Raw genomic sequence first — 25,618 nt, 5'->3', positions numbered from 1 at the left:
TCCCACCTATGGACAGTCTAAAGGCGTTTTGGCAGATGGGGCTGTAACTTGGGGGGGGGGGTTGAGAGCGAGAAGCCTGGGGTAGTGGACAGGGCAGTCTGGTGACCTTACAGTGGTGGGCACAAGACTGTCGACCACAAAACTGCAGGGACTTCGGACTTTATTCCTGTTGGGTACCAGGCCGTCTAGGACCTTTGCACCTTGATATAGGACGCGATAGGGCTCACCTGTTAATATGCCGTTCTGAAGCTGCTGATCTTAAAGAGGGAAGCGGACACCGCTTTTTCGTGTTTCGGACGTTTCGAAATTTACGTACATTGTGTGTTCTGGGGTCTACCAGTTAGCATGCCGTTCAGGACCTTTATAGTGTGAAGAGCTTGTTTTTGAAAATTGATGATCAGTGTATGTTCCGGGTCCCTACTTTTGGATCCTGCATCTTTGTCAGAAAAAGGAGGACTCTTTCCTGGTGCTATTTACAGTGGTTCTTCCCATATTAGAGGAGCTCAGTGTATGCCCTGGTTCTTCTTATAATTTACGGTGTATTGATTGATCTTAAGAACCAGGGGAACTATGGCACTTTTTATGTTGTGATTTTAGACATCCATGATATTGGCGTTGGAGAGAGTGGATCACACTGAAGATTCACCTGGACTGTACGCATATGACGATCACTTTTGGTAACGTCATATACTGATGAAATCTTGGAATCCGTTTCGAGGCATACGTGTCCTGTTGCACTTTGAGTAAGCCCTGACAAAGTTCCCGTGGCACTAGGGGAATGAAACGAGTTGGCTGTGCCGATTTTATGACAAAACTACGCCAATAAAGAGAAGAATTTTGGATAAACATATATTTTCTGACTGACTTCAATCGGAGTGCACCTTCCTTTCTTGTGGACATTTTCTATAACTGACATCCCACAGCAGCGGATGCCGGGAGCAGTTGCACTCATGCGAAATATTTGAAACTGGTGGAGTTTAATGTGCTTGACCTAGGTCTGCTGCTGTGTGCTTTTTTGTCTTTCCACAAAACTGCAGGGCACTTAGTGGAGGTTGGGTTCACTGGTCGTATAGGTCACCTCTGCCGAAGCCACGAAAGGAGGGATGGGTGCAGATAAGCCAAGGGAACATGCAGTGGCCCTGCTATCGAACAACTCAAAAACAGAGTCTGCCTTTTCCCCAAACAGGCGAGTCCCATTGAACAGTATGCCACTGAGGGTCGACTAGACAATGCCTGAAGAACCAGTGGACTGGAGCAAAGTGTGGCGGCGAAAGGCCCATTCGATTAAATCATATAATAGAGTTGTGAACTTCGCTGAGTCGCAACTGTCCTGTATTGCCTGGGGGAGGACCTGTCGGAGATCATCGGAGACACCTAGGAGGACTTGAGGCATAGAGTCCCAAAAGGTGTGTGAATGGCACCCCAGCAGGCAGCTGACAATCACTAACCAGAGAGTCAAGCTGGTGGATGATAAAACCCTCTTGCTGAAGGTCTCTAGCAGTTTCAATTCCCTATTGTGGGGGGTAGGAGGAAGTCACCAGGAATGTGTTGGGATTAGTCTTGCTTGCAGACACCTGCACCACCAAGCTTTCGGGTGAGGAGATAAAAATACAGTCACACACGGCAGGTTTGGCAGCTAACTTGTGGGAGCCAGAAAGAGGTTGGCTCATGCCCCCAACAAAGTATCTGTAAGGGCCATACTAAATGGTAAGAAGGGCTCAGTAGATGCCTGCCTCACCTGAAGAATCTCATGAAATACATTGGCCTCCATGGTGTGGAGCTGGAAGCAAGGACTTTGGTTGTACTACACATAACCATGGCATTGGAAGTGCTCTGCTCAGTGGCAGAGCCAGGGCACTGGGGAGGTATTAATGCCACTAACATCAAACTGGTTGTCATACCAACTCTCCTCCTGATAAGGGTGGCTAGTCTCATCACCCATATTGTAATAGTTAGCCAAATCTGTGTCTTACAGGGAAAGAATGTTGTGTTGTTGGGATTGTGGAGGCTGAACACGTGGACGAATAAGCTCCTCAACGGCAGCTGGATACAAATTCCACTGAGGTCGAACTGGTGCAGAATCCAGATCTGAGAGGAACAACTGGGGCCTCATCTTCCTTCATTGATAAGAGTCTAAATCTGTATTGATGAGCTGGGAACTGGCATGGAATGTGGTGTCAGAGGTGCAGTCAAGAGTGGAGCAGGAGGCTGCCTCTTTATGGGCTCATAAAGTCCAGTTGGTGTAGAGGGCAAATCCACCGGCGGTCACCCAAATAGAGACCCTCTTGGCTCTGCAGGTGAATCGGAGGGAGTTGGTAATGATCAAAAGAGTTGGAGCATTGCTGGTGCGATCTGCTTAGGAGTGGCGGACGGCTCCGAAAACCTGGGTTGTGCCAGAACAAGTTGTGGGATTGGTTTCAAAGTCGAATGACTTTGGGAGCGACATCAAGATGTATGGTGTTGCATTCATGCCTTCTCAGGGTACAGTGAGTGGTGGAAAGGGGCAGAGTCCTGATTAGATTTCTTGTGTTTTTTCTTCTATTTACCTGAAGACTTTGAGAGGAAAACCGAACCCTGGAATGACTAAAGTGACTTCTGGATCTCGAACGGGACAGATCGTTCGACTTGGACCGGTCTTATTAGATAGCCTTCTGGTTCTTGGCATTGTAGACTTTCAACTCAGTCTCATATGGCCTTTGGGTCTCAGTCACTGCAGGCCTTACAGCTGTAATTCGACCACAGGCAAATTTGATGCAGATCGGTCACAGACATTTGTAAAACAGTCCTTACATGGTTTAAAACCTGTCGTTTTGGGAGGCGACATGTCCCTTTCACACTTTAAAACAGTTTTTTGATCAATGTAAGGTTCTCAGAGAGGCAAAAGGTAGCTCCGCTGTCTGCTGGAATGGAGAGAAAGGAAATTATGTCAGTGTGAACTATGGGTCCCTAGATGGGCTGCACGCATCATTTCTGTAGCAGAAATAGTCAGTGCGGAGCTGCAGGGTACCACCTACCGGCATGTAGTGGTACTGTTGTAAAGTTTCCAGATCCAGTCGGACACTTGGGGATAGTCAAAAAGGTGAGGAATCGGCAGCTAGAAGTCTCTATCATAAAAATATTTACATAGGTAAAAATGAGCTACCTTTCTTGAAGTAAATGAAACTCTAACACTGCCTTCACTTTGGAGAGAAATAAAGGGGCTGCCCTCAAACAAACCGGACAGCTGGGTACATGAAAGTTCAAACACTCCAAAAATGACTTGGAGGGTGTTTCCTCAAAGCATGTGCATAGACATAAACAAAGAATAGAATCAATGAATATTCTGAAAGATTAACCATAAAACCATAGACCCAATTATCTCACTTTTAGGCTTAACGCTTGCGTATTTCAGTATCAAGCATGAGCTACTATTTGAACACTGTAGTTTTCTCTGCTGAATTAAAATATTTTACCGTAAAGAGACAAAATGAATGTTTTCTTTTTCTAAATGAACGATTCTGGGCCAGTTTACATTATAACTTTAAAATAGTCTGCCTATTGAGTTGGTATAGTTCCTTAGTATTTTAAGACACTACATGAATAGGCTGCATACTGCTTTCGGAACAGCACATACTTATACAATCATATATTTGTATTAGATGCTTCCAAAGCACAAGCTGACAAACAGAAGCGTTCAGCCGTAAGGTTTAATTACACATATGGAACAACCCTCAAATTAAAACTTTTTTTTGGCAATGTTGACAAATGGATTTCAAAGCCTTACCCATCTGGCACTGGTACATGTTTCTGGGACTCTGGTTGTGGTCCGAAAAAGGGATGAAATTGGCCACTACACTCATCATGCTGTGAGGAAAAAGTTCTTGGTGGGTGGTAGTTCCTGGCGCAATGTCTCCTTCAAAGATAGCAATGTTCATGAAAACCTACATGGGAAAACACCAATTTGAGGAATATCAACAGGTGTTTTGAACTCATGAAAAAAGTCTACTTTTGCATTAAATACTCCAAAACTTCCTTGTTTATACGTTCATCGACAAACCATAGTCAGTCAAGATGTAGCAATGTTCAGCCACCGAGTCTCCCTTCCAGTTTGGACTTCAATCATAACTTCAAGAGAGAATGATTTTTGTCTAAATACAAGTTATACTGTTTATTTTTCTGTTATATGATAGAATTTGAGTTTTTATAAAGAATTTGTAATTGTATGTAGAACAATTCTGTTGCATATTCCCTTTGTTCTCACTCACCCTCTCTCCAACCAGCACACACACAAACCCACACCGAGAGAGATAGAGAGATATATAAAAATAGGGTTTAACAGAAACACACATATGCATCTCTTATAGTGTGGTGGACAAATCATTCACGTCCATCGAACTACTTCAGTTCATGACCACCACACTACTGTTCATTCACCTGGAGTGGCGCAGGGGAGCCTCCGGTGCTTTATTGGAGGCCTCCACAAATCTTTGTATTTTGTTGGTCAACGCTTCAGAGTCAGACCCTAACTCCCTCCTGCACATGGTCTATGAGATCAGTGAGACTATGGATGCGAAGTCATTAGGCCACCAGACTGTACGCACCAAGGATCTGGTAAAGCAGCTCTGTGCATCAACAAAAGTGGGGTACTGTTTTTCTCAGATGAAGTGTGGGAACGGTGGGTGGTCAGACTTTTGTGGAGTCCTGCAGATTTTGGAACTTTAGGCTTAAGGTGTCTGCTAATACACTTTGTGCTCCTAGGAAACAGCAGACCACCATGTGAATATAGCGGTGTATGGCCCCTCCCCATATTTCACAAGTTAATTTCAAGGGAAGAAAGTATGTTGACCTTGGATATTGCAAAGGAATTAACCATGAACTCTTGTACTACAGACCCGAAGTATTGTGCTTGAAAGGCTATCATGCAAAGGGAATAGTCTTCAACTCAATGATGCACTGCATTTCATTCATTTAGTTCCATTGTACCCAGGAAAGCATGATATTCATGTGTCCCATTCACCCTATGTGGGATGCGTCCATTGTAATGGATACGGTTAGGATTGGGTATGTGAATTTTTCTACCCTTTGACAGATTGTATGAATTTCACTAAATCAAGGCCTTCACTAATGTATGAATTGCAACTCTTCAAATACCACTGATATACAACAATTGAGCTCGACTCATCTTGAATTGTTCTCAAGCAGAACCTGATGAATGCATTATGCCATAATACCAACAAGTCTCATAACTGTCCTCAGTGTCAGAGGCTGAGACACTTGAATGTGCGAAACATCAGCACTCTGAGAGGATGGTGTTACTAGTCTGCTTCTATAATGCTGTCATGTAGTAAATGTGGAAAAGTGCCCTTTCTGCATGGTTGCCCCCTAACGTTTTGCCAGATACCTGATGGAATTTGACTAAGTGAGCCCTGAGCCCCTGCCAATCAGGTTCCCAAGACCTGTCTTCTTTCCCTAACCTGTACCGTTGTATCCACAATTGGCACAACTCTGGCATACCTGTAAGCCCCATGTTAGGGAAAAGCCTCTGAGGGCTGCAGCATGTATTATGCCACCCTCAGAGACCCATCACCACAACCATGCACCACTACCATTGCAGCCTGCGTGTTGTGGTGCAGCTAAAAGTGAAGAGCCGACATGTCACACATCCCTGTGTGCCAGGCCTGCCAGCACTGCATGAGGCCTAGGTAAGTCTCCCTTAAGGAAGGGTGCTCTATATCTCATGGGCGGACCTATCTAAAAGAGTAAACAGGTCCCTATAATATCGAAGGCTATTGTTCGATATTATAAGCACCCAGTAAAAGCCATCTTGAGTATATGGTCTAGAAACTGGTCATTACGAGTTTCCTAGCACCTTAATGGCTTTGCTGAATCCTGGGATTTTTGGTATCAAAGATCTCAGAATCATAAACCTGTACCGATTCCAGGGTCAGATTTATTATTCCATGAACTTAGGGGGCCCTTTTAGATGGGACCCATGAACCAAACCAACAGCTGGTAGGTTCCTGAATGGTGGACACAAGCCTGCCACCACGAGACAAGTTTCTGGACCCCTGGAGTGGGAGCCTTCACTCACTGGGCCCAGAAACAAACGTATTCCTGGGTGGAGGTGTTGACACCTCCCCCCTAGGTCAGGAAGAGCCATCTGTGGCAGGGGAGCTGCAAAGTCCTTGCCGCCTCTGCAACGCAAACCCAGCCTCTACAACTATCAGGAGAAGGCCCCCTTCCTGTCTAACACCCTTTTCGGCAGGGAAAAACAGGACAGTCCATAAGGTGGGCCCACCTCTGCCAACCTACCCGAGGTGGGGGAGGCAAGGTGAAGCACACTCTTCAGTGCCCGCCATCTTGGAGATGGCAGGCACCCTCGTTTCAGGGTCAGGGATTGTGCCCACTCCTCCACATGGGGTGAGCATACTAAGAGTATAGTCATCCTAAGGACAGTTGCCCATTGGATACTACTTTGAGACCTCTAAAAATGCCCCCCAAATACAGTTTTTAGGGGCAGCCCTAAACACAGAATTTAGAATCTGTGAGCTAAGAAGACTGGAACCTAAAGACATCACAGCAGTGAAGACTTTAGGTCCAACTGACTTGGCCCAAGTACTGCCGACCTGCAACTCTGAATCCACCTGCAAAGAAAATGACTGTTCCAAAAAAGGATCAGAAACCTCCAGACTTGCTGAGGACTGGTCCCCTGCTTCAACAAAGACTCGAGACTCCTGAGGACAGAGGCACTGACCATAAAAGAATATCAAGACGTTGCAATCCCAAAAACTGCTCCAGGAGTTACCTCTGCATACGCCCTCCAAGACCGTTGTCCAGAGGGTCCATCAGTCCTTTAGTGTTTCCTGTTAGGTCCTGACCTTCAAACCATCAAGGGGTGTCACCTCCAAGGTCCAGTGTCGACGCCTGCAGCCTTTTCACGATGACCCTCTTTTGCGACTGGACTGGTAAGCGTCTTCAAGACAAAGAAAGGCACCCCTGCAGTCTCTGACTTAGTATCCCGGTGCCCAGATCCCAAAGTGTCCTGACATAAAGGGACATCTCTACTTACCTGCCCAGCTGTTGGTTCCTCCTGCAAGGCTTCATGGACCGAGCCTGCAGGTGAAATCCGAAGAAGGAAACCTCTATATGATAGCAGTGGACTCCTGACACTGTCTAAGCCCCCTGCACCCGAATGCCCCTGTGCGGCTGGTTGTGTAATCTTGGTGCTGACTTGGGACCCCCTTTGTCCTCACCTTAACCCCAGGAGCTTGCATTCCAAAACAAAGTGCCCTGCCCGTGAGCAGCCACCAACCGAGGTGCCCCATTGGCTAACCTCTGCATTCTGCACCCAGCTGTCCTAGTGCTGCTGGGGATGCACCTGGAGTGCCGACTTGAGCCTTGGTTCTACCCTCCAAAACTCAGTTACCAAAACGTTAACTTAACAGAAAACTTAACACTGCATTTTTCCCATAGTATTGCATGGTGGGGTTTCCTCTGAAAATTGTTCAATGGTAACAAAGTAAAACGGCGTTTACCTATGAGTTATCCGGCTTACTGAGGTACTGCAATGCCTAAACTGTGTTATGAGTTGGTTTTGCCCTAAGCTAGAAAAGTAACTAGAAAGTAATCTAAAGTAATTACAAGTATTCTAATGAGTGTACAACACATTATCTCTACTGCAAAGTAACTTGTATGCTCCTACAAAAACTGTACACACCATATCTTGAAAAGTATTATTGTACTGAAAGTATCTACCTGCTACTAAGTACATCTTGGTTTAAGTAATAAAAATAACAAAGTAACAACTTTTTATACAAACATTTGGTCGGGATTCAGTCTGAGTGTGTGACATAATTTCTTAACACTACCCTCTGATAAGCCTGACTGCTCAACCACACTACTACAAAAGAGAGTACGGTATTATCTACTTTAGCCTCTGCTATACCTCTGGTGAGCCACTGGACTGTGCACAATACACCTGACTTTGGTATAGTATATCAATAACCAGCTTCCTCTAGTAAAAAAAACGCTCATGACTTTTTTCATATTCATCACATACTCTAACTGGGTGAATAACAGAATCGCCTGGTGGCTACATTGCTGAAGCATATTCACATTCACAGATCGATCATCTAGATAAGGACACGCTTTCTCCCTGCCTCCATACATTTGCTGTTACTACTTTGTGACACTGTGTAAACAGCCTCTGAAGTGATAATGTTTGAAACTATCCACAAAGTGAAGGCACTCTCTGGCCCCGGGAAGCAAAAAGACGTGGAATTTAGCAACTTTTAAGTCTACAGCTAAGTAGTAGTTTTGCAGCAGCACTAGTATAACACTGTTGATTCTTTGACTGGTGTCCTGGCATGATTCTTTACTGGATGTCTATCTGGTATTGGTGGGACGTTCTCCTTTCTTTGGGATAAGAAAAATACTGACCTCTTCCGCCCCCCCCCCCCCCCCACACACACATCATCTTCTGGCCATTGCACCCACCCTACTGCCTCCTTTAGACCCTACTGCCTCCTTTAGTAGAAGTGCCTCTACAGGGAAGTACAACTGAGACAAATATCAGAGTGAAAGCCTGTGTAAGAAGTTGCTGAACACAAGAGAATTAAGATACCATTCACGTCAAATTAGAGCTCAAAAAAATAATTCAAATTGGCAATGGTACGCAGCCAGCCGTGAGTGGAGGGTAATGTAGTGACGTTTCTGGCCACACTACAAAGTGTCACAGTACACACAAGTTGAAGGAGGTAATGAGTCAGGATGTCACACTAAATTTAATTGAATTATATGACATAAATAAAATGGAAACTAGAAGCACCTTTATAATACCCCCAAAACGAAGTGATTTCAATTTGGTTTACCTGTTCCAAGGTGCCAATCATTTCTTCTCTTCCAAGGGCGAGATTTTGCACAGGCCGCACCATCCTGCATGGGGTAGTGAAGAGAAATAATCCTGGGTACAGACCAGCTTTTCCAGTCATTGGGATGAGAACCACCTCCATCCAGGGTGACACTTTCTTCTCTTGCATCACCTGTTGAAAGCATTGCAAATAAATAAAAGAAAAAAGTAGGTCTTCCCTATCATGTTAATTTACCTTCAGGTACACTAAAATGTTGATATTTCTCGGATTCTTCTGTCAAACGGCTTCACATATACTGCTGCCAGTCACAGATTTTGGTTTGAGTGCAGAACAAGTTCAGGATGGATGGTGTCTGCAAGACCGCTGCTTTATGATCTAATTATTCTACTGTTTGGTAGAGTACTAGATAATTACATGCACAAACTTCAACCTAAATGTGTAAATATTCCATAAAATATGAGAATAACCACTAAATTAGAAGAGATCATTTTGCAAATCTAGACACACTCCACTGTGTACAGACAGCTAGTTTTGCAAACTTGATAGATTTTCTCAGTACCATGTTTTACTTATGGGAGCATGACAAATCAAGAACAGTCACTAGGAACAAAAACAGGATGCAGCTTGGCTCAATGAATACAACTATATCGTGCTCAAAGCTTTTAAATGCAATACCAGTACCCACTATCAGGCCAGGCCTCCAGGGCACAGGGGAGCCCAGTAATAACTGGGCTATCCTTGAAACAAGCGTGGACTGATGACAAGATGCAAACAGCCTTCTTTTTAGCGATTGAATACAGAGTTGAGATTGGTGTGTAGTCAAGGTTTTCTCTTGAAGGGTGGTCTGGGTTGGAAAGCTCACATAAAGTTGACATTTTAATCTCTAAACGACCATTATAAGGGGACTTTTTGCACATAACTTTGCAAGTCCATTTCATATTTCCACTCAAGGGAGTATTTTGCCTCTGCAAATAATTGCAAATGTTTTAAATCTTTCATCTTTAACTTTTAGACCATCCTTTAGGTTTGAAAGGAATAAAGGATACTATTCAGGTGCCTATGTATCTGATATGCAATAGATTATAAAATGTCCATTAAGAAGACAAATGTAAACATGCAAACTACGAATGACAAGACATGGCCTTGACGGAACAGTATATATTAAACCTCGACTAACCTTGCAGGTGCGAAGGGAATCTGCAACAGCAGGTGCTAAGTCTTTCTCCACCCAGCCCACCATGGCTCCATCCAGAACAACAGGATAGCAGTCAGAGTATGGAAGGCCTGGCGTGCCATCAATAGGAGTGACCCCTGAGGAGTACAGAGACTCATATGAGGAAACAAGACTCATGTACAAAACCATAATAGATCTCCTATACTCTTTATGACATTCTTAACATTGATAGCAAGAGGTGATGGTGACTGTTTCATCTCTCAACCACCAGTTAAACAAATACATACAAAAACACATGTGTCCTCCACCTTAACAAGTGAGTTATAAGGGGCCTATGGGACTCCAAGGCAATCCAAGTGGCAATTACTATATATTTTTTTTAACTGAAACAACCAGAGTCTGATACCACTCTGATATCAATGACTTGCCAAGTACCTCTTTAACACTTTTCAGGAGTTTGTAAGGTTGAAAAGTTGATATTTACTCTAGAAGGAAGTTCTGGGGTGTAATGTTAAACACAGGGATAACCAATATTGTTCAGCCAAGGTTATATATTTATGTAACTCATATCCTTTTAAGTTTAAAATGCTTAGTAAAAAAAAAAACGGGTTGAAAGCATTACAATACCCTAACCTTGAGTTCAAGTGAAAAAGGTACAACACATGTTGTAAAACATATTTGTATACAGCCTTCACTTTTGCACATTAGCGGTGTACCTGCTAATAGTCTGGAACCACCCAGATCCTGCTGTCAGTTACTTGGTGGAAAAAGCAATCAGGGGCAGTGCCATGCAGTAGCCAAAGGTTCAGCGATGGGAGTTATGAGTCTTGAATTCTCGTGCTCTAGAGAACTTCATTCACAGGGAAGCCAGCAGTAGGACGCAGAGGCTTGTGTCCTTGATTGTCATGGCCCAGAGGTGACAGGGAGCCAGAGCAGCAGCTCAAAGAAATGAATGACGGTGGTGCAGAGAACTATGCAAATGGGGACAAGGTGACCAACTGTGCAAAGTACTATGAAGGGCACCTTGCAATCCAGGACACAACTTATCCCCTTTCCGCCGACTGTCAGGCCTGAGAATTTACCCTGCCTCAAGGACACCGATGCCTCACACGACTATTAAGCTTCCTTGCTTAATGGGTTGAGTCATTAAGGCCTGAAGTGCGACCGTCTGTCACCTTCTATTGGTGTTAAAGGCTGTCTAGTCAACTACTGTTGAGCCCCGAGACGTGGTTCACTTGGTGGAGCTTTTGGTTGAACTCGTTTGTTTGGGGGCTGTGACATCTGCTCTTTGCCTGGTGGACCTGTGGGCTCTGAACTATATGGATCCGTAATGGACGGGTTTTTACTTGGGGTTGTTGTTGAAAGCATCAAATCTATATTTGCCTGGGGCAGCAGGGGCGTCGTGATATGTTGCCACAATTTATGTTATGAGCACTTAAGCAGACTATTAGACGAGTGTATAGGGCAAACAGGGTGCTCGTGTCTGCTCTCTCTGGGTCTTGTATGACAACTTTACCTCTTTTGTTTTGCCAATGCTACCACCTGTTCTGCCCCGTCTCATCCTTCATTTCGTCTACCTTCCCTTTCCAGCCCATATTCCCCACTCCTGTCCCTCCTCAATCCCAGTTTCCTTCTTCCCCTTTGCAGTTCCCCACTTTTCTCTCATCACTCTGGTGTCACTGCTCCACTTCTCCGTTTCTCTCTCACTATTTTCCCTCTTTGCTCTTCTACCTCGCCTCCACAGTGTGCCAGTCTTCCTCTCTTCTGTCTTCTCACCTTCAGCCTCCACTATCCTGCCAAGAGCACTCTTCATTTACATCTACCTCCTCCGCTGCACTCCCTCCCACCATCTCTGCTCTCCCCCCTCTGCAGGTCGCACCGTTCCCACCCTGCCCCACCTGTGTTTGTCATGCATCTCCTACTCATTGCCACCCTACCTCTATGTACAGTTGAAACAAAAAGGAGTGATGCTACATATAGTCCAACTCTGTGTGGTTAGCTTCTCAAAGTGCTTTTCAATCTGGGACTCCTAGATCCTTTTTCCAAACAAGGGGTTACAGCAGACTTCTCACTCTGGATTTATTTTAGGTACACTGGCTGCCCCGACTAGACTTTAGTATTTAATGTGGGAAGTCTGGTATAACAAAACAGAGTTCATCAGCAACCAGACAATGGATACAAAAGAATTGTCTTGACATCCTGTTGTCTGCCTTTCATGCACACCTAAAGTGTTACATATAAACCCAGGAGAACCATTGAGCAGGATTTGACACTGATGTCAAAAAGGATGCTCACACCCTCCATATTATGCGAGATTCATAAGTCTCATCTCTACCCATTCAGGTCAATCTTTTATCTGCTTATCGAAGGCATTTCACCCATATTTCACACTCATTCAAATACTAATCCCAGGTTGGGAAAGTTTGAGAGCAAATGCAAATTAGTGTACAGAAATTTCAGGCAGGGGAGATGTATCTTTCTAAAAGTTACTTTTCCTCAATATTTATAAAAAATACGGCTTCACAACTGAATGTCAAAACCTCACTACTAGTCCCTAAGTTACTATTGTCTAACGGATTAACTATTAATCACGACAAAACGAAGGTTATGAGGATTATATCCAAAGAAGGAAACCTCTAAATACTCCTGGTATATAACAGATTCACTAATCGAAGTAGTTGACCAATATAAGTATCTAGGTGTGATCATGGATAACAAGGGGACTTTCAACTTACAAAAAGAAGCAATTAAAAGAAGAGGCATTGTGATAGCGGTAGCCATAAAATCAATCAAACAGAAAACGGCCGTCCCTAGCCTTATTACACTGCTACAAGTCTGGCAAGCAAAACTCATTCCGGCAATCACGTATGGGAGTGAGTGTCTGAGGGGAGAGATGCACTCACTTTGGACAGAACTGTCTCAAGAGCTGCCAGGATAATATTTAATTTATCAAAGTACGTCTCGCCAGCCCAAATAAGGCTAGAATTCAGCATGCAAAGTCAAGAAATAGCCCGCAAAGGAGCATACGTTAACCTGGTATAGGATAAAAAAATCTGAAAAAGGCACACTGTACTCATATCTATGGAATGAAATGCATCTAAAGAAGGAGTGTGCAGCAAGTACCTATTTGATAGCATCAATAGAACGTCTGGGTCTCAAGGAACTTTGGGCCGCCTCAGGGTCTTATTGTTTTAAACAAATTGTTAACAAGACAGCGAAAAAAGCGATCATTAGTAGAAGACAAGGCGGCACTTACAGAAAGAGCCCACGGATGGTTTGTGGTTCACAGCTATGACAAACTCTCTCCACAACCATACCTAGGCACGGGATTCAATAGAAAGAAGAAAGAAAAATATCTTTATCTTCGATTGGGTATTTTGCCATCTTTACCGCATCTTCCCCCGTGGAAGCGTCTCCAGGGTCAATCAATATGCCGTCTATGTGAGGATGCCAATGAAAGTGTATTACACCTACTATGTATATGCAGAAAGTTACAGGCCGAACGGTGACAGCTTTTAAAGCCGCTCTTTGTTAGAAAGCAGATAAGATCCTGCAGACAAGCTGTGATGGCATGTTTTGGAGGTGGAGATGTACAGCTGGCGTGTCGCCTTGTCCAATTCATGGAAGTGGCAGGGGCAAAAGCTCTTGCGTCAAGTGACCGGATCGCTTAGTTTTTGCATCTCATGGCCCCTTAAATCATTATATTAAAGCAAAATTGACATTCTATGCTTATCTAACACTTAGTCGTTATATGCTTTAGTAGTAAAGCTAACAGTAAATCTTTCTTCACTGCTATTAACTACCAACTGTTGACGGAACAGTCTCTCTCTCTCTCTCTCTCTGATAACTGAGCCTTGCTTTTTTAATTGATGGACTGTGCAGACATTTACTGTTAATTTCTTTGGGGATGTTAATACAACTCAAGAAAGTTTTATGTTTTATTTAAATGGTTTTAGGATATAAATTCTGCTGCTAATACGCTTTTTTTTTTTACATGGAAATTGTAAAGGTTTAAATTAACCAACCAATAAATATATTACTAATACTAATAACATGTTAAAAAAACAGTACCTAACGTGTAGGAGAACACTGTAACAGACAGGAACAGGCCAAATATATAACTGTTAAATCAGAAGAGTGTCATTGGCATCTTTCCATTGTCACAGGATTAGCCAATTCCTGTTCTGTGCAGTAAGTTCACCCATATTTGGAGTATCATTTTTATCAGAAGTGAGGGAGCATTGGATATTAGGGCACTTGCTTGAAATTCTGGAGTTTTCTGGTACAGAAAGAAGAAGAAATTGTGACTTTTTTACATCCTTATTTTGACTTTTGCAAGAGATTCTAGGTAATAAAACATGTTGGATTTAGGCAGGCAACATTAAAGTGGATTCCCTTGGGTCTTTAGTTTTCAGAAATATCTGAGGTTAGTAGGAGTGCCCGGTTGCTGTCTGATCAGAAACCCAAATGCTACAGACGTCCCCCCTCCATGGAATCTCAACCACCAAAAACTATTCTCTGGGATCTAGTATGCGAATCTGTGCTCAACTACATAGAAAACACACACCAAGTCTGATAACCCCACAGTCATAAGACCTAGGGGGAGACAGATTTGGGTCAAGCATTAGGTAGGATATGTTGCTGTGTGGGAATGGCTGAAGAAAACAAACATGAGTTGGAGTACAATGTTGAGAATATGACAAATGTCTTTTTCAGCAAGTTCTCCTGGCCAGCCAATTCAGTTGAGAGCAACCTAGCATCCAGCAACCGAAAATGCATGAAGCGCAGTTGTTGAAAATATTGTATTGAATATGATGTGAAAGCCATCTATTAAGGTTCTGATGTCGATTCATCTAATGAAATGCATGAACTGCACAATTTTACATTTGTCCATACTTTTGTATATGTTGCTGTAAAAATAAATGTTACTTCTGATATTTGTATATGTTGCTGTAAAAATAAATGTTACTTCTGATATTTGTATCTCTTACATCTCGTTTGAGTTACAAATCTTGAAGTAAAACTCGACATACATATATGGTTGTGGTATGTTTTCATAAACCCACAGGTGATCCCTGCGTCAAAAGACGGGTAAGCTAAACTGGGAGACTGGAGGGTAATAGGTTTTGTGGGGACAAAAAGAGCTACAAGCTGTCAAATAGGTTCAGTGCTATCTCCTGGCTCGCTGATTGGGATGTTAGAGGTCTGAAAGGGGGAAATATATACACATTTAGCGGATTCTGATATATATATATATATTCACTTAAAAAACCATAGGTTTCACACATGTTATAGTTAGCTGGACATTTCACTCGTAAAAAAACAATGAAATTCCCCCGTTATAGTTAGTTCAGATAACTATAACTCGCGCGCCCGCAATCCACTGCTGATGACGTCACATATTACATCACTCATGACATGGTCAGTGGCATCACTCATGACATCACTGATGACATCATCCTTGTGATAGAGTGGCGGTCGCGCGAGTTATAGTTATCTGAACTAACTATAACGGGGGAATTTCATTGGTTTTTTACGAGTGAAATGTCCAGCTACCTATAACATGTGTGAAACCTATGGTTTTTTAAGTGAATTTGCGAAGTTTTTTAAATGCTAATTCCTAACTATAACGTGTGTGAAACCTATGGTTTTTTTAAGTGAATTTGTAAGGTTTTTTAAATGCCAAGTTATGTATGCTTTATTATATTTTCTATATATTTGTTTTACACTCGTTTAAAATGTTTTTTTTTTTTTTTTAAGGTTTTCACCGTGCGCACACAGTGCGCGCACCCCGCGAATTTTTGAAGAAAAAAATTAAAAAACAAATTTCACCCTTTGGGATCCTTCAGGGACCCCCTGACAAAGGCTAGGGGGTCAGTAACGCTCTACCCTGCCCCCTTTTCACGTTCTCCACCTTTCTTTTTCCCTGTCGCACACACACACACAACATGGCGGCCGACACTTCCTGATTTCGACCGATTCGAAAGGTTGACTGACATGTAACCACCAATCAGAATTACGCTTGCGCACGTTAAGGTGCGCGCACGGTGCGCGCATATAGATATTTATGTGCTTTTAACTGTAATTTTCTCAGGAACTACTGAACAGATTGACACCATATATGCAAAAGGCACATGCCTGACCTGGCTACCTATTTGCCAAATTTCAAGTAATTCTGTTCAGCCGTTCGGGCTGTACCTTCGACTAAAGGTCCTATGGGAAAATGCGTTTTGGGACCCCCCTTTTTTCTCAGCCCCCGCTTGACAAATCACCCCGAGACTTTCAGGGTAGGAGCTGAGAGGAGCGCCCCATTAGTTTTGAAAATTTCGCGAGGATTCATCAACCGGCGCCAAAGTTATTCAAAATAGAATACTCACAGACAACCCATGCATGTGTGATAACGCTACGCTCTGGTGACACAGAGGAACAAACTTAGGTGTTAAGCTTTGGCAGGGAAATGCTCCAGTGTGAGGGAGAATGGAGGAAATTACCATATTTTGGGGAAAACTAATTGGTAAAAATCTGACAAACATGTTCAGAGTGTTCTGCTACCAGCCAGTCATGGTAAGGTATGTCTGGCTTGCACCAAAGGTTTCCTTACATTGTACCGCGAATTGATAATACATAGTTATTATATTTTCCATATAGTTCTTTGTTCAGTATCTGTCATGTAATAAACAGTGCACCATAAGCAGTGATTCTGTTAAACATCACCTTGGGGATGTTTTATGAGGATAGTATATTTAGGACGAAAGGGAGATCTGCTGTTAATTCCTCAAGGACTTATCAGATACAGACAAAGCACAATGAGAGGGTATCCTTGGAGACAGAACACAGCATCTCCAGGGGAATCACATCAAAAACGCACCACAAACTTCATGACAATTACTAAGGACAGTCCACTCGTGCACACAGTGGAAAATATATCAATGGACACAAAATAATGACCAGGAACGTGAAGGAGCTTGGCATCCTGTTGAATCAGTACTGGATGCACTCTAACACAGGCAGAAGAGGTGTTGACATAGCATGTCTCCAAGGAACACAATTGACCAAACGGAAGGGCTGAAGTTCTGCAAGTGGTGGAGGGGGCAGTTATAATTCACTACATACTTTGGTAGCTGGAGGGATACTGGTCTTTCATACCAAAGAGAACCGAAAAACCAGGAGTTGACCCAGAGGGCCAATAGACTGTAGTACAATGTAAAACAGGCTACTAGAAATAGTTGAGGTCTACGATCTTAGAAAATTTCGACAGGAGTTTTGGCGTACATTGCTGATACATTACATTATAAATTAGATATTATCCTACAGTTTCCACAGTTGCAGGACATGATGTTGCAGACCACTCCCTATTAGATTATATGTATGAGCAGGGCAAGGCTGGCGGCAAAGATCCCCACATGGAGACTTCAATATACACGGTTGTTGGACTCTGTTTTGGGATACAATGAGGCCTCATAACATCATACTTTAATACTGAAGAGGACCCGATGGAAAACACTGCCAGAGTGGGACACAAGTAAGGCTTACATATGAGAGATTGGATCCTGTAAAATGCTCACAGTGGTAACACACTTACTTAATAAAAAAATTCTAGAGGCTAAGATAAGTAGACTGGAATATTAGTGCAAGCTCAGACGCCAGGGAAAAACATAAATGAGGACAATGCTTGATTGACTGCACTTGTTTGATTTCAAAGGATATGGGGTTAAAAAACATAATCACTGAGTCCTATGGACCCCAGTAGCATGGGTTGCTATAGATATGCCTCAAATGCTTCTGGGATTGAAAAAGACGGGGCAGGTGGTGCTCTCAAACTGAGATTAACATAGTGATGTCATAAAATTACAGAACACTTTCTGTCCAAGAGAGCACAGGATGATAAAGACATTTTGTTTTCTTTATGTACGCAAGGTAAAGCCAGAACGCGTGTTCATCACAAAGGGAAGAAATAAGATGCCGCTGCAAAGATGTAGTAAATAAAAAATTGTGACAAAGGGTTTAGAATCTGCACATATGGCCAGTGAGATTGGGCTTTAATTGACGTTTTATGGCACCTACAGAGCAGGACTTGACAGAACTAACAATGCTGTACATAAAGGACTATTTTAAAGGCCTTCTACCTCAGTCCACCGCAGAGCCTATATTTATACTCATCCCCAAGCCAGAACGACTTGTTGGAGAGGTCCTGTTATTGACCTCTTTCAAGGCTCAACACAGGTTACAAACCTGAGCAAAGCGTTCGAAAACAGAAGATCTCTATATTGAATAGGTTTTATATACCAAGACCAATCTGGCTTTGTACCAGAGAGAAGTACAACAGCGTGTCCTCTGCAATTTTCCAAAACTGCAGCTGAATATGGAAGCAAAGAAAGACCCATTACCTAGGTAGCCAAATGTACCACTATGAAACAGTCAAAGGTAATGTATAGTTTCTTACCTGTTGGTGTAGTTTTGCAGCTTGAAGACTTTCTGGATTCACTATGCTGTGCATTATTCTGCCATCTAGTGGTTGGGTCCGGAATTGTAGTTTTTTTTTTTCCGTGGCCCAGGTGGGCGTCGACATACCACCACTTGGTGTCCTTCGTGACGTCTACGCGCTTCCTCCAGAAGCTCCCAACTTTGGTCGCCATCTTCGGATTCTTTTTTCTTGTGTTACTCTTTCTCTTCTTTTAACTTTTAGTCTTTCTCCTGTTTTAATCCTCTTCCTCCTGTCTCATCTTTCTGGCGGAGGAGGGTGGGATCACTAGTGAATCCAGAAAGTCTTCAAGCTGCACAACTAAAACGACAGGTAAGAAACTATACATTTTGCAGCATGAATCTTTCTGGATTCACTATGCTGTGCATAGACTTTGTAGCAGTTTGTCATTATTGTGGTGGCTGGGTGGAAGATGAGCTCTGGTTACTGAATATGTGTTGTAAGACCTTCTGTCCCACTTGCGCTTCCTTGTTCATTTGAATATCTACACAGTAGTGCTTAGTGAACGTGTGCACTGAAGACCATGTTGCGGCTTGGCAAATGTCTTGAATAGGTGTGTTTGCTAGAAACGCAATTGTTGCTCCTTTCTGCCTTGTTGAGTGAGCATGAGCTGCTCCTTGTAACTGTTGCCCTGCTTGTTTGTGGCAGAGTTGTATGGTTTGTGCAATCCACCGTGCAATGGTATTTTTGGTAACTGGTCGTCCCAAAAAACTGCTTTGTCTTTCTGCACTCCTTTGTCCTTTTTATATAGTGCATTACTGCCCTTCTGGCGCACAGTGTATGTACAGCCCTTTCTGTGCTTGTGGTTGGTTTTTGGAAAATACTTGGTATTTGAATTGTCTGATTGATGTGGAACCGTGACACCACCTTTGGCATGAAATGTGGGTCGGTTCTCATTACAATCCTGTCATTGTGTATTTGTAGGTAGGGCTCTTGAAGTGTTAGAGCATGCAATTCACTCACTCTTCGTAGCGATGTGATCGCAACTAAGAAGGCGGTCTTTAGCGTGAGCATGTGCAGTGTAGCTTTGTGAATAGGCTCAAATCGTGCCTTCATCAATTGAGTTAGCACTACGTTGAGGTTCCATGCTGGTGCTGGCATTCTGTTTGGAGGTGCGATTCCCTTTGCCCCTTGTAGAATTTTTTTTACTACTTGGGAGGTGAAGAAACTCTTTCCTGTTTTTCCTCTTGTGTAAGCCACTATAGCCGCTAAGTGCACCCTTAGGGATGTCAAGCGTAGCTTATTTTGTCGTAGATGCGTTAAGTATTTTAGTACTGTTGATTCCCTTGTAATTTTCCTTTGTAGTTTCTCCCTAATGCACCATTCGGAGAATCTTTTCCACTTTGCTACATAGCACTTTCTTGTGGTAGGTCTCCTTGCCTCCCTGAGCACCGCCATTGTGCTTGCTGGTAGTTTGAGGTGTGCAAATTCTAGGTCCTCAGGAGCCATGCTGCTAGGCTGAGTCTCTCTGGTTCTGGGTGTAGCACCATTCCGTTCTGCATTGTTAACAGGTCCCTTCTTTTTGGGAATCTGTGTGCTGGTGCTTTTGCCATTTCTACTATTTGTGAGAACCAGGACTGTCTGGCCAACTGAGGTGATATTAGTATTAGCGTCATGTTGCTGATCCTGCATTTGTTGAGTACCCTTTGTATCAGTGGTATCGGGGGGGAAAAGTATGCAAATGTCTTTGACCAACTTATCCATAGCGCATTCCCTTGGGACCGATGGTCTGGTTGTCTGGATGCGAAGTGTTGGCATTTTGGTATGTTGCAAATAAGTCTATTTGCAGTGTACCTCATTTCCGGACTAGATTCTCTATTTCCTGTTGGCTGTGCTCCCATTCGTGGGATACGGACATCTGCCTGCTAAGTCTGTCTGCTTCCACATTGTCCTTCCCTGGCAGATGTATTGCTAGTAGGTCTATTCTTAGTGGCATGGCCCATGTCCATATTTCCTGTGCTAGCCCTGATAATGCCACTGATTGTGTTCGTCTTTGTTTTTTGATGTAGAACATGGTGGTTGTGTTGTCTGGTTGGATCAACACCCTATTTCCGTGCAGCTCCTTCTGAAAGGGTTTTAAGGTTAGGAACACTGTTTTTAGGTCTAGGTACTTGATGTGTTTGACCGCATCCTGCTGCAACCATAACCCCCTCACCTTGTGTTTGTTCATGTGCGCGCCCCACCCCATCTGGGAGGCATCTGTTGTGATGGTCACTGTTAGAGTTGGCTGTGTGAATGGTTTCCCCCTGTGATATGTTTTCCTTGTTGCACCACGCTATTTCCTGATGCACTGCGTGTGTGACAACCACTAGATCCTCCCATCTCCCTGTTGCTTGTGACCATTGCTGCTGTATCCATTCCTGGAACGGTCTCATGTGGAGGCGAATATTTGGGACCATGGGTATGCATGATGCCATCATTCCCATTAGTTTTCTCACTGTCCTCACTGTCAGAGCTTGCCCCTTGCGGTAAAGACGCGTCTCCTTCAGTATTGCCAAAGTTCTCTTTGTGCTGGGGAACACCTTGCCCTGTATGGTTTTGATCTCTGCCCCTAAGAATATCTTCACCTGTTCCTGTTCCATTGAAGACTTTCCCCAATGGATTGAAAAACCCACATGGATTAGCGTTTGACTGACCTGCTGGATGTGTTTGCATTGGCTGTAAGAGCCTGCCTTTACGAACCAGTCGTCGAGGTAGAGGTATACATGTATTCCTTGCCTCCTTAGGTGTGCTGCTAACGCTACTGGGCATTTTGTAAACACACTTGGTGCAGATTTGAGTACGAATGCGAGCACTGCGAACTGGTAGTGAGTTTTGTTGATCACAAACCTTAGTAGGTGTTTGTATGTTTTGTTGATGGGGATGTGTAAGTATGAATCCCCCTCCTGTATCTGGGGTATTACTTCTTGCAGAGATGTCATTTTGAATCTTTGTGTCCTTATGAACTTGTTTAAGAACCTTAGATCCAGAATAGGCCTTAGCGTTTCATCCACTTTTGGTACGAGGAAGTAGTTGGAGTAAACCCCTTGGTTTCTTTCCGTGTACTGCACTATTTCTATTGCCTCCTTGTTGAGCAATTTCTGCGCCTCTAGTAGCAAGAGTGAAAGTTCCTTTTCCGAGTGCACCTTGTTGTTTGGCCTCTTGTTTGGAGGTTGTTTTTCTAGCTCTATACAGTAGTCTTATTGCATGAGGTTTTAGTATCCATTTGTCCATTGTGACCTTCCTCCATTCCTGGAAGATGTCCCTTATCCTGCCTCCTACTGGTTTTATATGTTCGAGGAACGGTTTGTCTTGTAGAATCCGTTTTTGGTTTTGTCTTCGGTTTTGATGCCCCCATAGAGGTGTTGTCTGGGCTTGAAGCCTGAAATATTTAGCCAGGCGTGCCTTCTCTCTGTCACCCCAATCATCAGCTGCCTGCTGGATGTCTCCGCTGCATCCAGGGCTGACCTCAAACATGTGTTAGCCATGTATTTCCCTTCCTCTACCAAGTGGCCTGCCCTTTGCTGGTACTGTTCTGGTAGATGCTTTAGGATTTGCCCCACCTCCTCCCAGTGCTGGTATGCATGCCTGTTGATTAGGGCGTTTGAGTTGGCAATGCACCATTGAATCGCCGCACTCCGTTCCACTTTCCTCCCCATGAGGTCCATTCTCCTACTCTCCTTGTATGGAGGTGGTTCGGCATTCGTGGGTACATTGGCCCTTTTCCTAGCTGTAGCTGTTATTATTGAATCAGCTGGTACTGATCCCTGAATGTATGCAGGGTCCTTTGGGGAATGTTTGTACTTTTTTTCGGTCCTCGGGGTCACTGATTTACATACAGCTGGCTCCCTGAAGGCCTCCCTGCCGGCCTTCCTGCCCTGGTCCAGCACACTTGGGAGCATGGGCAGTAACTGACTTCTTGTTTGTGAAGGTAACAGAGTCTCCAGGAGAAAACAAGCCTTGGGCTTCTCCTCCTCCAACTTCACTCCATATGTCTCTGCAACCTTTTTTACAACCATATTATAGATCCCGATTTCGTCCGGCGGCGAAGGCCACAAAGGATATGAGTGGACTCCTGCCGGTGTTTCGGTGTCGAGATCATGCCACTCCAAGTGTTGCACCTCTGAGGACGTCAAGTCCTGGTAGGTTTGCTGATCTTCCTTGCCTTCGAAGTAATACAGGGCTTCTTCTTCCTGTTCCTCGACCGGTTACGGCAGCTCAGGGTCCTCGTCGCCCTCTTCTGCTTCGGCCGTGGGCTTCGGTGGGATGGTGTACTGGCTCATCCTTTCATCGAAGTCCCTTTTTTCGTTGTAGGATGCTCGGTATTTCGGCCTCGAGCCTCCTTTTCTTCCTCTCCATCTCGGCTGCTTGTTCGGCGTCGAGAGTTTGGGCACTTCGCTTCGAGGTCGTCTAAGTCGCTGTTAACTCTTCTTTTCTCGGCGTCGAGGTGTCCTTTTCGAGGCCAGCCTTCGACGACCTTGATTTGTCTTGGGTTTTCGCCGTCTGGGAGTCCTTTTTGAAGGATCCGCTGGGCTGCTTGTCCATGGGTGCTGTTGCTTTAGCTGAATGTTTCGACAACAATGCTCCCTTCGATGACTTGGCTTCACTCTTAAGAGTGTTGGTCGAGTGTCTGGGGGCCGACGACTCTTACCTCGTTCGACGTCTTCTTTTCGACCTCAATGACTGCAGTCCTCTGGTCCTTCGGCGATGTTGTCGTCTTCTCCACTGAAGAGGCCCAAGCCTCGGAGCGATGGAGGTGGCCCCATGCCCTGCATGGTGTCGTTTGCCCTTCTTTGTCTCTCTCTTACTCAGAGGGTCTTCGGTGTGAACGCCGAGCAGGCGTTGCAGTCCTCGCTGTTATGGTCGAGCGGCAGGCAGAGGTTGCAGACTGATTGCTGGTCCTTCTGCGCTTATTTGTGGTGGCAATTGTCTCAGAAGTTGAATGGTGTGCATTTTCAGTTGAACGTCGGATTTTTGGGTGCAATCCTCTTTCGTCGTCCTGGTTACCTGACCTGTACTCGGGTGTGTTGAAAAAATTTATTTCGTCATTTTTCTGTCACTTTTCGTCGATTCGCTCTCCAAGAACTCTTGAACTCTTCGGTGACGATCCAGACCCAACGACGGAAAAAAGAATCTGAACATGGCGACCAAAGGTGGGAGCTTCCGGAGGAACCGCGTCGAAAAAAAAAGAGAAGACTACAATTCCAGACCCAACCACTAGATGGCGGAATAATGCACAGCATAGTGAATCTATAGTGAATCCATAAAGATTCACTCTGCAAAACTTACATACTGTAGGAGCAACCACACAATTATTTGATGTGCTTAATGGGATACTGGCTGATCTTGTATAGAGAGGACAAAGACATAAGATTTTGCTGAGGAAATAACTGCTAACTGCCCTCTAACTTTGAAATGTATTATCTGATGTCCCAACTTCAATAAGTTCCAAGGTGGCTTTAGGTTGTGGAAGACCCAGGCAGCAAAGGTCCTATGGAAGCGAAAAAGACATCAGGGTTATAGGCCTTAATTTTGAGAACAAACACTAAACAGAAGTTTACTGGCAAACTGATGCAGGTAGTTAGACATATTTGATAAAGAGAGCCTTTCTATCATACATATAAAAGTGGTATATGCCCACAAACTACTGCTGTGGAACCTACCAGATTTTGCAGTGTTGACAAACCAGTCTGATCTAGGCGTTTGGACAGTGAGAGTGGAATAATTTGGCCACCTGCTGAATGGAAACAAACTACATCCATTTTAAAGTTTCCAAGAGCAGTACGAACTCCCATGAGGACAATTCCGGATTTTAAATGTTCACATTGGAACCTAAACTAAACATAAAATGGGCCATCGGTGAAGGCACACCACAACCGCATGTGGCGATGTCATTATTGTTGCCGATGAGAAGTAGCAGAAAGGCAGTGGCAGAAATGACCATAATGGGAATTAGAAGAAAGTCAGTGACAGAAAGGACCATAATAAATCTACCATCAGGGAAGAAGTGGTTCAAATATGTGGAAGCGACACTGACTGATCGAGGCTAACGTAGTAGGAGAGTTCTAAGGATGACGTATGTAAACTTTTAACAAAATATCTGCAGAATTCCCAGATAAATTTCCGAGATGTCAGTAGCATGATGCGGATCTCTTGCATTTATTCTGGTCTAACGCTGCCTTACAACAATATTGGACCCATATAAAACTAATGGATGGCGTGACACAGAAATGCTTTGTCAAGGGGAACAAGAGAAGTGCTTATATATGGCAGATAGATGAAGTGTAGTGGTGTTATTTTAATTTCACTAGAGAGAAATCTAACTGCAGAATTTTAGAATAATGGTAATAAATCCATCTTTTTTTCAATAATTTTGTGACACGATCATTAATATACAATTAGTTTAATCTGCATAACTCATACATTGTGAGCATCCTATATGTGAGATCAGTGGTACTGTTGTGGTGTACTAAGAAAATAATAAACACTTTCAAAAAGTAATTCTTATACAATTTCATGAACTACACTAACATCATAGATTTTACTGTGCAGACTACATATCCCAGGAAAACCCATGCATGTTTGGTATTAGCAAACTCCAGATATTCAGGGCAAAATTTCCTTAGCCAACATTCAATAATTAGGATTGTCTATTGAAAAATGCAACAGAAATCAGAGCAAATCTGTCAAAAAAATGAAAAGATCTCAATATTTCTTCTGCTTCCAATGAGATGATGTAGGTTATGCACCAAATTATAACCCAGAATGTGCTGAATAACACTATAATGTGTGGGTGCACACGGAGACCAAAAAGGTATACATGCCTGAACAACCTAATGCAGATTATTATTTTTTTTTTTAAGAGCTCTGGCACAGAGGTGCACAGACACCACGGAAGTGAAAGAGGTAACAAACAGTGGCAAATGACCACTCAAATTTAAAGCAATTCCCCAACCAATGGAGGTAACCAATCAATTTCAAGTGCATTGTTACTAATCAGCTCCATGGATACCAGCTATTAAATGATGCTGTCGTTCTGGATTTTTTGAGGTAAGCGGGCAATCCATAATGCCCAAAGCTATGTTTACCATTACGTGAATCAGGCCAAGCCAGACTAATAGGGGGCTGTTGTTG

At 43.6% G+C, this 25,618-nt stretch overlaps 1 protein-coding gene across 1 annotated transcript in view; it reads right to left on the bottom strand.

The window, feature by feature from the left end:
* Positions 1-25,618, bottom strand: part of POLR1B (RNA polymerase I subunit B) — a 214,571-nt gene that overhangs the window by 37,668 nt on the left and 151,285 nt on the right. The window contains exons 10-12 of the mRNA XM_085612104.1: positions 10,027-10,160; positions 8,850-9,020; positions 3,764-3,920 (exon numbers count right to left, since the gene is read on the bottom strand). Coding sequence (XP_085468230.1) covers positions 3,764-3,920; positions 8,850-9,020; positions 10,027-10,160 — 462 coding nt within the window. The remainder of the gene's footprint in view (positions 1-3,763; positions 3,921-8,849; positions 9,021-10,026; positions 10,161-25,618) is intronic.

This window comes from Triturus cristatus, chromosome 6, assembly GCF_964204655.1.
Source record: "Triturus cristatus chromosome 6, aTriCri1.1, whole genome shotgun sequence".
Lineage (NCBI taxonomy): Eukaryota > Metazoa > Chordata > Amphibia > Caudata > Salamandridae > Triturus > Triturus cristatus.
The sequence above is the reverse complement of the archived record's forward strand: the minus strand, read 5'-3'. Positions and strand labels throughout refer to the sequence as shown.